This window comes from Papilio machaon, chromosome 11, assembly GCF_912999745.1.
Source record: "Papilio machaon chromosome 11, ilPapMach1.1, whole genome shotgun sequence".
Taxonomy (NCBI): domain Eukaryota; kingdom Metazoa; phylum Arthropoda; class Insecta; order Lepidoptera; family Papilionidae; genus Papilio; species Papilio machaon.
This window is the reverse complement of record NC_059996.1, coordinates 622,512-641,836: the sequence shown is the minus strand read 5'-3', so window position 1 is coordinate 641,836 and position 19,325 is coordinate 622,512. Positions and strand designations below refer to the sequence as shown.

The window sequence follows — 19,325 nt, the reverse complement described above, 5'->3', positions numbered from 1 at the left end:
TATTTAGAGACAAAGAACTGCTATTGTATGTTTTCACAGACAATGGACATGAAAACGGTTGTCTAACACTTAACGTTATGGTTTAGACTGCATAGTAACAGCATGCACAATCGTAAACTCATTCTTGTTGAAAAACAGAGACAGCAATGGGTTTCACAATGGAGGTTCACGTTTAAGTAGGGTAGAACTTCAAAATCAATCTTTCAAGATTTTAAAATTTTATCATCGTCGCTTTTATAACCTTCGGTTTCGCAGTAGTTCAGTGCTTGCTGGGACGATACCGAAAAACAATGCATGTAGTTTCGATCCCCGACATGTACCAATATGTTTTTCGATTTTAGAATTTCTTATTAAGATTTATGCGGCGAAAGAAAACGTCGTGACGCCCTATACACAAATCTACAAATAAATTCAGATATATGTGTAAAGTCAACGAAAACGCATTCGGCCAACGTTGACCGAATGCGTTTTCGTTGATTACCTTGTAATCCTAACTTGGGTAAACTGCGAGCCTCTCAATGGCGTCATATGAGCTGACGACAGTTTTCGTACTGCGGAAACATTGACGTAAAACAATGTTATTACCTTTTACGCATATGTCACTACACCGTTACTTATCAAGTCCGTCTGTATCCAGTCCTAAGTTATTCATGATCATGGTGAGCGTAGCGGTGAGGCGCGTGTGCTACTGGCCGTGCATTTTTGGCTTACCGTTTGACGTGTGATTCATGAATCATGAACAAATGTTTTTAGTACTAACGGAAAACGTCACAGCCCAGCCTGGATTTCGATAGTTTATCACCATATTTTTCAACAATTACCAACAATCATCACAATTACCTGAAGTAAACCTTTACCCGTTTACGTTACTTGTGATACAGCTAGTTTTTTTAATCCTCGATTTTTAGTTAACCAACACTAGTAAGGTTTTCAAAATTTGAAAGGTGAAATTCAACCAGAACATTTTTTAACACAATACATGTAAGACACAAGGTAAATATTACAGAAAAACTGGTTAATGAGATGTACTGCCACCTTAACCTAGTCGGATTCGTTTAGACTTTGCTGTCACTTTAAAATGTCTGAAGCCAAATTATAAGATGACATAATTCACAATCGGTCAGTGACATAGTTGACCAACTATCGTCATATATCGTCAGCTATCTAGACATTAATCTTTCTTTATTGTTTCGATAGGGATTAGTTTTAGTGTTATTCTAATTCATGAAGCATTATGTGTACCTAAATCACATAAAATGTTCCCAAATGGGCTTTCTTCCAACAAAATATAATAGAACGATGTCCTTTGGATTGGACTGACTGATAATTAATCTATATATATAAAAGAAAGTCGTGTTAGTTACACTATTTATAACTCAAGAACGGCTGAATCGATTTGACTGAAAATTAGTGGGCAGGTAGCTTAGAACCAGGAAACGGACATAGGATAATTTACTACATAGTATATACCCCGTTTTCTATTTTTTATTCCGTACAGAGTCCCGGGTAAAAGCTAGTATATTATAAATTATTATATATTATAAACTATAAATGTATTATAAATTATATAAATATATTTTAATATAGTCTAAATCTAGTTGAATTATACGATCAACCACGAATAGAAGGTCTGTTAGTGGTTGGTCAATGTAACTAAGATTCAAAACCAAGGCTCTAGAATCAGGACGCGGGTTGTGGATTTGAATTTCAGCAAACGATAATTGCAGTGTTAGTTTCCAGTAATTCTGTGTATTTATTATGTATTTATGAGATTCCTAAACATTTTTGTCTCTTAGATTCCGGAATTTTACTAATTTCACGTAGTAAGTACACTCCTGAGGGTCAACCATGGCTAAAGTTCATCTCTGGAAAGTCCAGGTCCGAATTACTTTGGGCATCAATAGCTTATTTAAACGTTACTGTCTATTAATCTTTGTTTACAAATTACAACCCTTCGTTTCATTCATAGGGGGAGATCCAGTCGATCAGATGTAGTTTTTTCCAGTCTTGCCTTTGAAAGTGAACTTGATAATCTCTCTACGTGCCTGACATTTCTACGACTAGAATGATAATATATAATTAATGAACAATGGCGTAATGTGTCGCAAATATTTCCTCTATAATTGTTATATTGTTTTCAATATATTGTGAATCTCAAATGAATCATCATGGACGGACGGTATGCGTACAGCTAAGCCTACTAGGGCTGCCACACGTATAAATATTATAGCTATTGAAGTGTACTTTTTATTGTATTAGATAAATATTGATATGGTCGTAAGTATATGCGACAATAACTTATTTCGTCGCCTTGCAGATATTCAGGACGAAATAAATAAAATAATAAAATAAATTATAAATGTTTATAGTGTTATCTAAACTGTATGGCTACTAATTTTCTACGAAATACTGCACTTCACAAATATAGGTATCGCCAGGACGGTAAGGAATATGAAGACGTGGCACACCAATTCGAGTGCTTTTGCTCGCAACTAACCACAAACTGCCATTAAATAATTCAATTTAATAATTCGTGAATATTTTGGTGGACGTGGTAACCCTACTATATATAAAAGTAGGTATAGATATGTAGCGAACGCGCCAGCCGCCCCGCCAGCCCTCCACCCGCGCCACCCTCCTACACCCGCACCCGTATGCAACTTCGGCCCGCTACGCGACGAGTCGAAGCCGAGTTCACAGACACTCATTATTTCGTATTACGTTCCTCGCGCCGCCAGCCAGCGCCAGCAGTCGCATTTCGTTCGCCGAACACAGTGCTCGTTTTATTCCCTTTTATCTCCTTTATAAACTTAGGTAAGTCAGATTTATTTAACTAAATATTAATCTTATCTTTAATACCACCAAATACAGAGGATTTTTTTCTAATCTGTATCAGGAAAATGGTCATTGTAGACACTCCTTAAAATACCGGCGAATAAAAGTTTGACGTGTGTATAACAATTTGACAATAATTTGTTTTATTAATTTACATGTTACAATGTTATCAAATTGTTAGTAAGATTTTATAAATGGAAAAGAATATTTTTCGCATGATTAACGGGACTCCAGCGTCGGGGCACGCGCATGATTTCATCGATGCCTATCAACTTTTTTTAAAACATGTTTGCGATAAACGTATTTACTCCGTGCGTTTTATTGTTCATTCCTGAGAGCTTTCTTTTATTTTATTTATCGTTACTGTGATAAATATTTGTCGAGAATTATTATCTGTAGCTAAATAAACCTATTTTATTTCTACCCTCGATTATTAAAAAGTATAATTAAAACAAGGCGATTTTTTTTCTTATGTTCTAATTACAGTTAAAAATAATTTCTCTATGGTTCGTTTGATAGCAAATGATTATGCTAATAAATACAATTAGTTGGATGCTCTTACAATACGTAGTCTGGTGTCATTCAACTTTTATACCGTATTTTTGAATTGCCTTTTGTAAAGATTTCTTTTAAAAACAATGTTAGTAAATCTTTGCAGAAAGTTATCAATATTTTTTTTTAATATTCTCTCTCTTTAATATTCTTTAAATCTTGTTTGTATGCATATTAATCCTCAATTTAAAAGTGGACAAAATAAATACAACAGGCTAAGCACGCCGGCTGTATCACTTGGATGACTAAATTTAGAACATGACTAACCCCACATGCTTGACACATCAAAACGGTCGTTTCGAAATAAACATTTAACAATCGGACCCTATTTTTCACTTTTTTTATTTGTTTAGGACTGTTTCTGTTTTTACACTGCGTTCTGTCAATGTCAATGTCAAATTTGAAAGACGAAAGTTTTTTTTTTTTTTTTTTTTAAACATAAACACGGTTTTAGATAAAATGTTTCAGACATGGATGAATGGAATAGGGAAATGTTTTTGTACATGTTTCAAAGTTACCGAATTGTTACAGATGATCGATTGTAGCGTCGTGATTTGGTACTTTCTCTATTTACTTGCATCATCAAATCGGAAGTTACGAGTCATGAACATTTTTGCAATATATAATCATTTAATTTCATTAGCTATTTTCCTTATATGACTGCTTTCATATTTATCTTTTTTTGAAGGAGTTATTTTACATATATCCGAGGTAAATGTTTGACGTTTCCCAAAACAATATATTTTGTGCTTCTTGCGTCTGATCTGTCCTGATGTGTATATCAGAGGAAGTTTGAAAGTAGCGCCAGTTATCGAGAAATTGAGGAGCAGAAGGTTAGCGTGGTTTGGACATGTTATGCGGAGGGATGATAATCATATAAACAAAAAAGTAATGAGATTGAATGTGGATGGCTATAAAGGTAGAGGAAGGCCAAAGAAAGTATGGATGGATTGTGTGAAAGAGGATATGCGTAAGAAGGGGGTAAATTCAGATATGACGGCTGATAGAGATGTATGGAGGAGTAGTACATACTGTGCCGACCCTCCATAGGGATAAGAGCAGGTTGATGATGATGATGAAGTCTGATCTGTCCTTGAGTTATGATTATAAACATATCCTGTCACATCTGAAACAAATCTACTCTATGGTTAAAACATACATAAAATATTTATTTTATTTTATAATATCCCGTTATTAAATATGTGATTCTTTATTTTAAATTATTCAATCATTAATGCAAAGAATTCATAGACATTGTTTAAACAATAATATTGATACATTTTTTTATAACCGACATATGTTAAAGGCCGTAGTATTATAGGTTGGTTCCCGTCTCCATTTTGTATGTATAAATATTCTATAGCAACGTTCTATAATAAATTGTACGTAGTATAATCTACTCAGACAGGGGGTTGGGAAGAGGGGGAGGTGATATTCCGTCTCGCTCTAATCCATTTGATAGAAAGAGACAAACTCATTTCCCGAATACGAGAATCGATTGCGTGTAGAGTGTACCACCCCTAATATTTGTAGATTAGGGCTGCTGCGGACCTTTCATTGATCGAATGTTGGAATATATAAACCTACTCGCTATTTTTTTGTACTTATAGTTACTTTAAATATAGTTTTTAATTTTTCTTCGGTAAGACTTTATATATGTTAACTATGTTTTCTTATAGTTAACTCTAAACTGTAATTTCTTCTTTCATCTAATTCACACTTAACTAACGTTGCTTTAACTTTAATACTTATAATATATGTATATGCTTACTATGAAAGCAATTAAAAAAACATTGCTTAAGTTACCACGGACTAAATAATTTCGATCTTAATTCCCCTAAATTGATTTTTTTGTGTTTTTCCTCATAGAAAAAAAAAAATAACTTGCTATATAACTTTAATAATTTTTTTTAATCTTTATTTTATCAAGACATTTAAATAAAATATCATTTAAATAAAATATAACTTTGCCTACCAAAGAATGCAAAGCAAATAATATCCGTAGGCTTTTACATACATATAAATAGATAACGTCTACATAATATGGAGGGTGGTTAAGTCCTAGGTACCCTAAGCGTAGGACTGGAGATCGATACCGGCCGAGGGGAGAGCCATTTGGGAGCCGCCGGAATAATAATACGCCTGTGAGAAATCAGACGCAGTTGAAAAAACCTACGCAATTACTTTCGCGTTGTTTACTGTTGTAAATGGACAGATTAATTTAACTACGCAATGATTTAATTCAATAAAAAAAATATAGAAGTTTTAATCTTAATACGCTTAAAGAATATCTATTTGAGTCATCGAAAAAGACGTTTTCACTCATTCAAATTTTAAAAGAAACTATCTAAACTATATTTTAAAACGAAAAATTTTAAAATTGGATTTACTGTTATTTGATTTATTCATTTCATAGGTTGTTAACGTTGAGTTTATTGGACTCTTAATTAAATCTTAAGTTATTTTCTTGCTCAAAATCTTTGCGAAGATTGTGTGATAAAAAAAATTGGGTGCCTGTAATAGCGTCAGCCATCCGTGATGCTTTAGTTCTTAATTGGCTCAACGCTACTTGACGCTCCATAAAGTTTTCGTAGATTTTAAGTTGCATTCTAGAGTAACGGGTTCAATGACACTGCGGGATTGCCATATGTGAATTTTTAGTCATCGTTACAGCCATTTATGATTTAAATATGAATTGTTTATTGTTACTAGTGGAATCGTAGTTTAAGTATGTTCATTATACAGTGAAAAAACTATGTCCTTGAATTTATTAGAACTATTTTACATTGAAACTTAATTCATCTGAATTTATTGATATCACCAGACTATAGTGAAACAACTAACGAGTAAAAATAAAATGCAGTATTTACAAATTATATTATATTTCGTATTTCGTGATTATAAATGTTTTCTTTGCAAAGTTTTTCTTTACTCGTGATTAATCCAGGTTAAAGGCAATCAGTTTATTGTTTTATATTATCTATTGTTCAATAACACTAGTGGTCTAAACAAAAGACTCGGAGTAATTGTCATTATTAATCTGTGGACTCAAGATGGCGGATAAACGTGCGTCACATACTGAATTACTGAAGTATTTGCCGAGAATTTTTGCATTGCAAAGTAAAATGTGATTGTTTTCATACCGTTATGTCTTTGTTATCTCGTTTATACGCTATTCTGAACACACTACAATTACATGTTTTGGTATTTGTCTTGAAAATGAACGTCTAATGTCGTTGGAGGTTTAAATGTTGGTCATTTTATAGGTTACAATTTGTAAAGGGTAAAATATTCTTTTGTGCATTAGTAGGACATACTAACAATGCTGTTAGTTATTGCCAGAATCTATACAACTTAAATATACCGTTAAATGAGTATTTACAAACGACTTGCGTTGATTTAGATTGATTTTTCTTTTCATGTTTTGTAACGGTTCCATTTATGAATCCAAAATCTACACTTCAAAAAGATATCTATATATATAAAAGAAAGTTGTGTTAGTTACACCATTTATAACTCAAGAACGGCTGAATCGATTTGACTGAAAATTGGTGGGCAGGTAGCTTAGAACCAGGAATAGGACATAGGATAATTTTTACCCCGTTTTCTTTTCTTTTTTTTTTTTATTCCGCGCTGACAGAGTCGCGGATAAAAGCTAGTTATTTATAATTACAATTATTTTATTGCTCTAAAACTGAATTGTAGGCTAAAAAATTTAATACTCGTGCAATAAGATAATTTGTTACTGAACAAACATGTCCCTGTAGACATAGTTAATCTTGTTATGGATGTGAGCGACGAGACAAGGGACCCATTGCAAGGGGTAATCGGGAGCGAAACCAGCCAAGTGTTCAGGACATCGTCTGGGCAATTATCGGCTTCCTGCCGGAGCTGTGCTCCCGTACTTGACTTTAAATTAACATCAAAGAGCTCAATCACAGAAAGATTCGTTGAACTGCCGTCGCAATGTGAAAACAGATTAAGCAATTCTATATTCAAGACAAATTAACTAAGTTTAGTACTTGAAACGTAAAATTTTAAAGGAACGAAAACGGGACACGTCTTTAGGACTTAATCGACAATCTTTTGTCTTACCTTATTCTTTACTTTTTGTATATACTTGATAAATATAGTATTGCATATAAAAAGTTTAAAATAATGCTTGCGTATATTTCGTAATAATATTTATTAATTGTCCCAAATAACACCTTCACTCGAGCTGATATCGCAAAATACTCGAAAATTTATAGCCCGAATCATAATAACATTGAAAAGGTTTGTCGATTTTAATTCTCAGTAATAAGGCAAGTGTTATAAACATGTGGTAATTGACTCCATTTAATAAACAACGACGGAGCTTATCTCTTCTTTTGTAATGAAATAATGTCAATTAAATGTTTGCTTATTTTACTATTTGTTAATATATTTTAAAATGAAATACGTAAGTACGTGAAAAAGATTCAGATTTACGTTAATCATGTTTCAGACTAATAGAAACTCCTCTAATAATATTACGTAAAAGTCGTAAGATCCAAAAGTTAAGTAAAATAAAATATGAAATAGTATATTTATAGATTTATTTTATAGTTATTGTTCTTCGTTCAGATGATCTATGGAGCACGTTAATCTTTAAATACATACGTTGCAACGCACAGTACGTGGGCTACAGTACGCTTCTAAATTTGGCCGACATTCTGGAACATGGAGTGCTCAAAATGGCGCAGTTGGAGCTTGAATTATAAATGTCATCTCTATGCGGAACATCGTTATGTACTGCCAGATCACATAACGAAACATGGAGATAATATTTTATATCCAATAAATTATTAGTCATAATTTTCCTGTCGTTGTCTTCAAGGAAGGTCAGAATTAGTACCTACTATATGTCTCGTAAGAGAATTTTATCTTTCTGGCGTTGTAATCGTCAATTTATAATCCCACTAGGTCAATTCACGTCTTTATTATTTAATTGCGATCAAAATAAACAAGTAATTTAACCTTATATATAAACTTTTTATCCAAAATGTAATTAATATAATCTATGTTGACACCTTTGTTCCAAAATACAGTCACTCGCCTCGACCTAAATGTTTATTTAAATTAAATATTGATAAAATTTCAGTAAAAATGAGAATGGTTACCAAAATTTTAGAATTTAAAAATACTGGCAATAACACAGTTCTGATATTAAGTAGGCTAAAGGACACCGATATCCAATGCCTGAATAAATAAAAAAATAAATAAAGATATTATATCACTGACAACTTCAATAAGAAATTAAAAAAAAATATATTGTCTATTGAATTTTGACGTTGTTGCGCTTATAAACGGCAGTGCCAGCTCTCTGTTAGTGGTACTGGGATATAGATTGCAGGAATAAATTGATAAAATTGAATAAATTTACTGAATACATACATAAAAATATTCATAACTGCGGAGCCGCAATTTGGTACTGCACACCGCACTGCGGTCAGACGAATGCAAAATTTCTCTTTTACAAGTCACATCTCGTTATTTTATGAATAGCGTTTCGCGAGCATTTTGCTCATTTTCCAACGGCATTGTTTGTTTTTATTTGATACAATATTCACGGAAAAAATTCTGCCTACATTATACATGGTGTGTCAGTTAGTGGCACACCAAGTAAAGATAAAAATACACAATGGAAGTTAAGGAATTATAAATATAATAGGAACAAATATAATAATAACATAAATTAGTTACACAGATGACACGAAAAAAATTTAAAGATGAGTGACATTCTCTGTCTATTTTTTTTTTTTTTTTTGTTAGAGGGATTCAAACTTATGTCACACCATAAAAAAGTTAGCACTCAAGAGATTCCATATGTTTACCAAAATATAATCGACGTTTTGCATAAAAACTAAACATAACAATTTATTTATATAGTTTCAAGATATGTTTTGGTTGTACTATAAGTAAAAATGGGCACAGAAGGTTGCAGTAACTATGAGGTCTCTGATAAGTCGCAGTGCAATTCAATCTTCATCTTGCCGTGGCCATACATGGAGAAAACTGCAGCGTACTATGCTCACCTTGTATGGACTTGCTTGTCAAGGTTCACATCTGACATATGACTCGTTCTGGCCCAGGATAATACCCAAATCAATACAATTATTGCTTATTTTTAATCTGTGGTTAATGCGGTAAAATAAATGAAAAATAGTAAATATTAAAATTTAAAAATTGCTCCTCAATAAAATTGTCCATGTAAGAATTTTAGATTTTTTAATGTGTAATTTTGTAAAACCTAAGGAAATCTTGATGCTATGATGGTGGTTTTCATAATTTTCTAAAGTTTTTAAATGCACTAAAAGCCTATATTCAGGCTTTCTTTTCAATATTTAGATATAATTTTTAATGTAGTATTTTTCTATTTGGTTGGAGCAAGATGTAATGGACAATAAAATTTAATCTCAGAAACCATGATCCTTGCTCGAGAACGGGTGGTGTACCTATTTATAGACGCAAGGTCACGTCGCCTGCATAGCTCGGCACAGACTATCTAACATCCAGTGAGACACTCAATTTACCGTAATTTCTCATTTTTATAAGTTACTAGCTGTCGCCCGCGAATCCGTCCGCGCGCAGTTAAAAAAAAATGAAAAATAGATGTTGGCCAATTCTCTAAGAACGACTGAATATGTTCACAAAATTTCATGAGAATCGGTCAAGCCGTTTCGGAGGAGTACGGTGACGAAAACTGTGACACGAGAATTTTATATATTAGAAAAAGATTGGAAGTATTAATTAACATTTCACATGTAGTTATGATAAAGCTTATTTATTGAAGAATATAGATTGAATTTTAATTTTTTAGATGTAAACAGTTATATTTTTGGAACGTTCATGTAACACACAGGCACGAAACGGTTGATCGTGATTCCTGAACGTGACATTGGCAATGAACTATGTAATTTGCTGGTTGCGCCGTGCGGGGGCGCTGGCGGTGTTCAAATTGTCAAGTAATAACCTCGTAAATCAAACAAATGCGATGCTAATTCCGTCCGAAAGCAAACAACTGCAACGAACATAATTTATATTTATAAAAACATATTATTAACCTTTTATTTTAAAGATACACAATAGAAAGTATGCAGTCAAACAGATTAAAAACTACGCAGAGGTAATACGCTAGCAAAAACGGGACTTGGCAAGACCGATGATCAACTTACGGTGAAATTTTAATAACTTTAAAACTTTCTACGGTGGCAAGAGACGTGAGTCATTCGGTTCAGTGTACGCGAGTGTCCCCTCTCTTCACTGCGGGAGCGACAGAGTGCGACTCCGGGCGCCTTATTGATCCGAAAGCTTTTTTCGCCATCTGATATCTATCACATGTTATCCGCAATGAAGAACCGATTTATTCATTGAGAGTTTCGAGCGTCGCTTTGATGTTATTATTTAAATATTTTAGCACGCTTATAATAAGATGAATCGATAATTTACAGACGATATGATAAAGTGTAACAACGATAAGGATTTGTTTGTTATTGCTAAAATCGTAAACAATGTAATTTTGCTTTACAAGAGCTTAATAAGTGTTTACTTTTTATTTTCGCTTTTATTACGATAAATGAATCATTCTTTTGTCATTATTTCCTTCATTGATATGCGATTTTTTGTTTACACGAATTGATAATATATAAATCTTATCTACTTTTAGTGCAAGAAAATGTTGGCATATTATTATTTATTTACTTTTTATGTTTTCTTAAAATAACTATAGAATTGCTACTATAGCTCAACAAATATAAAAATGTGTACAGTACCGTACCGCAAGTTGTGAATAACAGTTCAGACATCGCCGGCGGACATTTTGAACAGTGACCATATGGCGCGCAGGCATGGCGGCGCGGCCGGCGTACGCTTGTTTGGATATTTTTTTGTAACACCACGATTTAATTCTTGCTGTACTTGTTCGCCAAATATGGTTTTGGAAAGGCGCTATTACATGACGTGGACCGTTAAACGCTGTCATAATAAGTTATAGAAAAAAATATGTTTCTAATACATTAGTATTTAGTTACGGAGTATGGAAATGGTTTTATATTTAGAAAATAAATGATTAAGAGATTAGAATGATGTCTAATTTAGTGAAAAGTTACTGAAAAATTACGATTAGTTTAGATCGCACTAACCATGTGAGGAAAATCTGATATGAATTTGTTTTTAGTAACAATTTTCTACGAATAATTATTTACTCAAAATGTTAAAAATGGCGACGGATGTGACGCACATACCTACTTTGTTTACAAAACATGCAAGGTGACTCAGTACGGCAGGCAGCCGATAATGGCCATTGTGTCACCAAGAATGTATTTTTTCGAACTTGTCAAAATGCCTGGAATCAAGACGAAATTAATATGATATTATTTAATTTGCGAATTGCCTTCGCATCGTTATTTAAGTGATGACGTGAGCGCTATGAAATTTAAATTGTTATTTGTACAGGAGAGCTCACAAATTAATGTTATTCACCACTAATATAAATGCGAATGTTTAGATGGATGGATGTTTGTTACAAGGTATCTCCGGAACGGGTCAACGGATCTTGAAATTTGACATAAATGTAAAACATAGTCTGGATGAATACATAGGCTACTTATCACCTAAGTTTTTTTTTATTTCCGAGCGTACGGAGTCGTGGGCGACAACTTTGACAAAGCAGAGATAACAATTTGTTTTAGAGATTTACACACTAAGGGTATCCCTAAGTGATTATTAACTTACTAAGTATTGCAATTAGTGTCCTTTTATTAAACACAACCGGTGAAGCGATTACTCATTTCCGATCCTTAGCACTTCGGATATAAAACATGTCGCTTGGTTCACTTTAATACGAACAGAACAGGATAATAGTGAATTAACTTCAACAGTTTTATTTCTATATGAAATTATTGAAAAACATATATCTAATAGAAAATTCTTTGAGATAGTACAAAGGATTTTTTTTTTGGTTAAGGAAATTAAATTGATCTTTTTTAACTAATATATATTTTGTGTAGATAAAAAATATGTTAAATTAAGCTCAAATAATAAATATTGCTTTCTCTGTCTACCCAGTATAGCTATTTCATTAATGTTTAACTTAATTAAGATTTAAAGTTAATTACGGATGTACCGAGTTGTTCATCAGACCACAACGTTGCGGTACCACGTAATGTGAGACTGTGGGACTACTTACAGCTAAACTAGATATTTTAGTGTTTTAAATCCAGCTATTTATTTAAAATTTATATATTTACTCAGAACTCATATTTACCTCTTACCTTAAGTGTATACTGCTTAAACATTCGCTTTAAACAAAATGCAGTGTGCATAATTAAACTCGTAAATTCAAATCACTTTTTAACTTTAACATAATAATTTAAGTTATTCTATTTAATAATATCAATTCATTTAAATTCACAATTTACACAAAATAACTATAAAAGTGAAATAGTGTAATGAACGGCAATTACAAAATTTGATGTTCTATCCACATAATTTAGGCATTGGATTGAAATCCTACTTATTAATAATATTTTAAGGCGAAAGTTGAGATAGAATCGTTGTAACTATGTCGTAACTCCAGAAATCATATGGTCGCCTTAACGAATTGCGCTGAAATTTGACACAGATTATAACATACTCTAGAATCACAAATAAATTCATTTAATACACATTTAATCCTGAAAATATGTTCGGTTCTCGTGGAATATGAAATATTGATCAGTGTATAGTGTTGTGCAAAGTTCATCTAGTTTATCGATACGTCAGTTGTCTCTGGTCTCGACGTCTACATCCCTAATGTTAATTAAAACGACACTTGAAGTTGTTGGAATGACTTGATTTATTGACGTCGCTCGTTGTATTTATCACAACAGAAGGGGGCTTTCTTTCACCACTACGTTACGTATTCCAGGCGCTGTTTCAACAAATGGAATTCTATTTTTAGTGTAGAATATTGTTTGAAATAAACAGCACGACATTTCATGTTACCATATTTATAGTCCATGCTTTCACTTGGGTTAACTTTTGCGTTTAATATTGATAAATTGTGTGTTTTTCGTGTGCGACGCTAATAATCGCCACTGTTTCGTATGCTCTTTGCGAATTATGTACACAAACAAATGCACGTGATCTAGATCGGAAGTTGTTACAGAAATATTGACAACTTTACTGAGATAATGTAGTAGGGAAAAAATGGACATTATAATTTGAATCACTAATAATAAAATAATAATAAATAAAATAATTAATCTTTATAACAGTATACACAGGATAGTATACTACATCTGTACTTAGCGTTGCCAGGCGTCCGGATAAAGCCGGATATAGGTAGGCTTTTTGATTACGTGTTCTACCAAAATAAACGGTTGTCCGGCTTTTGTTAGGCTTTTTACATTTCCCAAAGGAGAGTGTATCAATTAATACTGAGACGAAATTCTAAATAATACAGGGTGTCCGACCTTTCTACCCAAATGTCCGGCCAAACTGGCTGGTCTGTCCGGCTAGTAGGTTTGGCGACCTAGCAACCCTATCTGTACTAAATTTCATCTAGATTCATTGAGCCGTTATGGAGAAATAACTTCTAGCAAACATCCATCCATTTAAACTATCGTATTTATTATATTAGTTAGTGGCCTTTACAATAGTTAATAACAAGTGTATTATGTTAACATTCACTGCAATTCTGTTCACAAACACATTAACATCCTTTGGAACACAAAAGATTGTTTCCTGACGTACGCCGGATGTCTATTGCTTTAAGTATACAGTCCCCGGTAATACAAACACAATGAATCACTTAATTTTATATTCTATACGTGTTTGCGCCTGCGCAGGTAGAAGGGACGCCATCTATCGCAATAAATAAATCACAAATATTGTGTTACCTTGATACTTGAGTTCAACAAACGTTCAATAAACGATAAAACCCTTGAAAATAATCCAAGTATCAAGTATCAAAATGTTTATTAAAGTACTGCTAACAACTGTCAATATTTTAAACATTATTCTCTTATTTTATGTAAATACTGGTGATAAAACTTTTTTTTAGAAAACATTAGAAGTATAAAACGTACGTTAAACTATATTTATAAATATTTGTATTACACAGTACTATGCTCCCCTATATCCGCCCCCAAATAGATTGTAAGGGGCTGCTTAGTGGGGTGTTTTTGTGATAGACTGTCGCATTACGTTTTACTACGCTCTGATGTTACAAAAATGTCGCCGTTGCTGTAGCAAATTTTGTAAAATTAAAGGATTCAATGTAATTACATGACAATGTTTAGAGACAAGAGAAGAACATGATGTTGACATTAGTGATGCATTATTATTAACGCTGAATTAAAAAAAAACTCAAGTTTAGATGGATATATGTTTTTTAGAAGGTATCTCCAAAACGGCTCAATGGATCGCGATGAAATTTGGCATAAATATAGAACATAGTCTGGAAGAACACAGGCTACTAATTAATTATTTGTTATTCCGGACGGACGGAGTCGCGGGTGACAGTTAGTATCGATGTAAAGTGGCATGTTTACGCTCCAATGATAGCCATACTATGTGTCATCGGCAATCAGTGACAGCTTGAGTCAAACATTTCTTTGTAATGAAAGTTGATGAACAGAGTCATTAGATAAGGAATGGAAGACATGTCTACAGATAAAGTACGTGTTGATATATTGCAGTTGCTTCTTTACGAATGTTTATGTTGAAACAATTGTGTAAGTTAGTTCGCCGAATAACTATATAATATTTTATTGAACGACGAGTTTGTCCGCGACTTCATCTGCTCGGAATTAAAAAAAATCTAGTAATAAATATAGCTTATGTCACCTGGGGATAGAGTAGCAACAGTGGAAGCATTTTTCAAATCGGTTCAGTAGTTTCGGAGTCTATTCAATGCAAACAATCAAATATCTATTCTTTATAGATAAAAATATAAAAGTAAAATAAATATAGTTATTTCTAAAACCTAATAATTCACTTTATACTTTCTTCAACAGAAAACAAAAAATGGCCTGCTCCGTCAGTGACACGCCCGCCCTGAAGGACCTCCCGAAGGTCGCCAACGACCTCAAGAGCCAGCTGGAGAGCTTCAACACTGGCTGCCTCCGTGACGTCGACACCAACGAGAAGATTGTGCTGCCATCTGCAGAAGGTAATCACCTCAACTATCTTTATGGCAATTCAAAATGGCCGAAACCTCAAATAATAGGCAACTCCACTGGAGAGATCACGACTAATGTACAAAATAAGATCCACCTGTGGCCAGAGACAAGCGGCTAACAGCTACGTGGAAATACGCACTTAGTTATACCCTAAAAAACGCTTATCTTTTTTTTGAGCACTTATGAGATATAAATTCGTAGATTTTGATAGAATGAGTTAGAAATAATCTAGTCTAGCATAATTTAATTTTACACCAGACATAGCTCAAGAGAAACAGCACACAGCGCTCCTTCAAGACTTAGAGAAATTCCAACCTTCAGTATTAAGGAAGACAGATACAGTGGAAAAAGTTGTACTACCAAACGCATTAGGTATTTTGTGTGCGCGGACAGAATAACAGCCGTGTTTGCAGGTCACATAGATTATACGCTTTCGCTACTTCTAACAATGAAAACCTCAATTAAAATTGTTCATATAACTTTATTTAACAAATCATTGAACTCATTTAGAACTTAACAATGTCAAAAATTAGTAATTATGTTCATCAAATAATCCTAAATGTAGCATGAAAAAAATGTGTTCTTTTTTGTCGTCGTTTTGGTAGTTCATTATTAATTATTTAAAATAGTGTGTTATTTAATTTAAAATAGTGTAATAAAAGAATTGGTTTAGCCAATTAAAAAAATAAATATTGTCCATGGTTTTCAGATGTTGCCGCCGAAAAAACCCAAAAGTCGTTATTTGACGGCATTGAAAAGTTCGATGCAAGCAGACTGAAACACACAGAAACGCAGGAAAAGAATCCGCTTCCTGATAAAGATGGTATGTCTTACGAATTTATTAGCACGATGCATTCCTACAAAAATGACACAGCATTATTTGCACTTGTTTACCGTTTTCTTAGTATATTTTAAAATATAATGCAAATTATTTGCTTAAAAATTGCAACATGAATGTTAATTTTGTTCAAATTATTTGTTTATGTTAATGGCATGCAATTTTTATTGTATATTTGCTTTAAAAAATATTTTTCACATTTATTATTTGTTCCTTTAATAAGACTTGCATTTATGTGTGACAGTTGTAAGGGTGAGGGAAAATAAAACATCAGAAAAATTATTATAGATTAAAAAAATACATTCGTGATGTAACCGTTTACAAAGGTTTTACAAATTCAAATGTGAATATGCTGGTTAGTGAATGGTGTCACTTCACGCTTTCATATAATACCAAAATCACTACGAAATTTATACATTGAGAAATGACAGGATTTTTTTAAAAATAGTTACGAATTTCCCTTACCCATTCAACTCGCATGTTGTACTCAGCTTATGACCTTACATTATTTTGCTGCACGGTTTTGCTTATGCCAGTTGTCGCCGCTGAGAAAGCTCATCAGAACCTCCTCGATGGTGTCGAACATTTTGACAAGACCCAGATGAAGCACACCACAACGGAAGAAAAGAACCCATTGCCGCCCAAAGAAGGTTTTTACCGCTTTTTGGTTTTGCTCTTTATATATAATCTGTGCATTATGCGTAGCTTTTATTATCTAGGTTTATTTTTTTACTATTTATGCTGATGAATTGAACTGAAATGAAATATTTCTTTGTTTATTGATTATCTAAATTGATAATTAAAATTACAAGGCCGCAAAAGAGCAAGCGGCCTTTTATATTCGCCAGAACAGCGGAGTAACTGCTGTCCATAGACATCCCGTTTAAAACTTATAATTAGTCTTTGTAACAGTTAGCTTTGTTTTGGATTTACCTAAATTAATACCAAATACATACCGATAAGAGTAAAGAAAAACTAAATTTTGGCAACCAACTAGCGCCCCTCTGTCAATTAACATGGATTATTCGAAAAAAAATGATATTATTGACATTTTAATACAAAATAGTATTTACAAGGGACCTCTCTTATGTATAAAAACTGTTTATATCAATATTTCAATTTTTATTCACTATATTACATAATTTTAGAATAAAAACTCCCCTCCAATCTAATTAACCCCAACCATTTCTTGAAACAGCTATCGAAGCGGAGAAGGAAAAGAACAAGTTCCTGAACGGCATCGAGAATTTCGACCCGGCCAAGTTGAAGCACACGGAGACGTGCGAAAAGAACCCCCTGCCCACCAAGGACATCATCGAGCAGGAGAAGACGGCCTGAACGCCTACAAATTAATTAACCGCACTCATATATCGCTAGTATCGCCGTATTTTAGTATCTGTATAAGTTTCTTATAAGTAACAGGCCCGTTTGCGTCGTCCGTTAATTTTAAAACATTTACAAATTCAAATTTCGAACGCAACTGTCACATTTACTTTTTAAATTCAACCGGTATCCATAGATTAAAAATTAAGACAACACGAGAACAAGAACAAGGCTGATAAAATAATAGTACAACTATTTTTGTCTATGGTGAAGTAGTTTTATGAACTTTTTTGTAAGAGACGATATTATAGTCTCGTTTGTACTGTTCGTCGCCCGGGCTTCCGTGTTTACACATCTCCTGTCTCCAGTCTGTGGAAAAATGGAAACGGGCTTCGTAAACTGGTCATTTATCATTAGTATTTAAGAACCAAATTTTCTATGTCACTTTTAACATGATATAATATGTAATAAGTGTATTTTATGAGCATTTTATTTAATTTATATTTGAAGATATTAATTAAGATTCTGTACTGATTTTTATTTTAGGTTGGAGACACTGCACTCCATGATAACTGAAAATTTATTTATGTTTGAAAATAATCTTTTGCTTTCGTGTGCTTGTGTTCTCCATTTTTTACTTAAGATTAATTAGACGACTGAGAGAATCGTGCATCGAATTTGAAATAGTTCAGATTAAAAAAAAATACTGGAGTGTAGTTGTGAAAATATTTGAAAAAAATTACAAAAAAAATGATTTCTTTGTTTTAATCATATGATTTTATTCGTTTGATAAAGGTAATATTTTAACGCAATATAAATGCTCAATTATCTACCGGAATGCTAAGGAGTCTGTGTTATGTAACAATAGTCGAAGCAATAGTGTTCTCTAATAATACGAACAATAATTTTATATTGAATTTATACTGCATTGTGTTAATCCACAATAATTTTTCACTATATTAATATGCTGAAGATGCCAATAAAAACATTTTATCGACGATTTGTACGTTTTACAGACGGTGCTTTTTTATAAATAAAAAAAGAAAAAACACAGTGTGTTTTATTTACCTACTTTAACGACTCCTAATTTTAAGGACTAACGAAGCGAATCTTATATCGCTTTCATAATATGAACCATAGACAAACCAATTGGAAAACATATAATCTTAAAGGGTAAAAGGGCTATCAATATAAGAAGTAATTACTCATTTCATGCCGTTTTATTCCTTGCAAAAAACTCTACAAAAAACTTTTTTCAATATCGATGTTTATTGATTAATAAGTCAATATTTCTAAATGGCCATGTACTGCCTTTTTCTAGACATTCCCTCGCCCAATCCTGTCCCTTACAAACTTTCCTCTTTATGAAACGAAAAAGGCCCGGCCAGGCATATGGCTCTCGGTACCATAGATTAAACGCAAGAACGCCTATCTTCTCGGTGACTTGTTTCGGTGTAGCCCCGATCGATGAAGTCATTCTAACAACAGTTAAAGCACTAGGGGCGAATTTTTAATTTGAGGAGGATTGTACTTAAAAAATGTTTTTGTACAGGTATTTTGGTAGTAGAAGTCAAGTTTATTTAGTTAATGTC

At 33.0% G+C, this 19,325-nt stretch overlaps 1 protein-coding gene across 5 annotated transcripts; it reads left to right on the top strand.

The window, feature by feature from the left end:
- The first annotated feature begins 2,644 nt into the window (after positions 1–2,644).
- Positions 2,645–17,857, top strand: LOC106714636 (thymosin beta). Of its 5 annotated transcripts, none has more exons than XM_014507728.2 (6): positions 2,645–2,814; positions 15,408–15,562; positions 15,831–15,944; positions 16,282–16,395; positions 16,947–17,060; positions 17,609–17,857. In XM_014507728.2, the coding sequence occupies exons 2-6, from the start codon at positions 15,418–15,420 to the stop codon at positions 17,746–17,748; spliced, it is 627 nt and encodes a 208-aa protein (XP_014363214.2). In that variant the 5' UTR covers positions 2,645–2,814; positions 15,408–15,417; the 3' UTR covers positions 17,749–17,857. The 5 variants fall into 5 exon arrangements, with proteins under 5 accessions (XP_014363214.2, XP_014363218.2, XP_014363216.1 ...); XM_014507729.2 differs by lacking the exon at positions 2,645–2,814 and adding an exon at positions 3,940–4,009; XM_014507732.2 differs by lacking the exon at positions 16,947–17,060 and having other exon boundaries at positions 2,646–2,814.
- The last annotated feature ends 1,468 nt before the right edge of the window (positions 17,858–19,325 follow it).

Coding starts and splice junctions, on each gene's coding strand:
- LOC106714636 (XM_014507728.2), top strand. CDS start 15,418: ATGGCCTGCTCCGTCAGTGACACGCCCGCCCTGAAGGACCTCCCGAAG. Junction 15,945..16,281: donor TGTACTACCAAACGCATTAG/GTATTTTGTGTG, acceptor CATGGTTTTCAG/ATGTTGCCGCCGAAAAAACC. Junction 16,396..16,946: donor TCCGCTTCCTGATAAAGATG/GTATGTCTTACG, acceptor TGCTTATGCCAG/TTGTCGCCGCTGAGAAAGCT.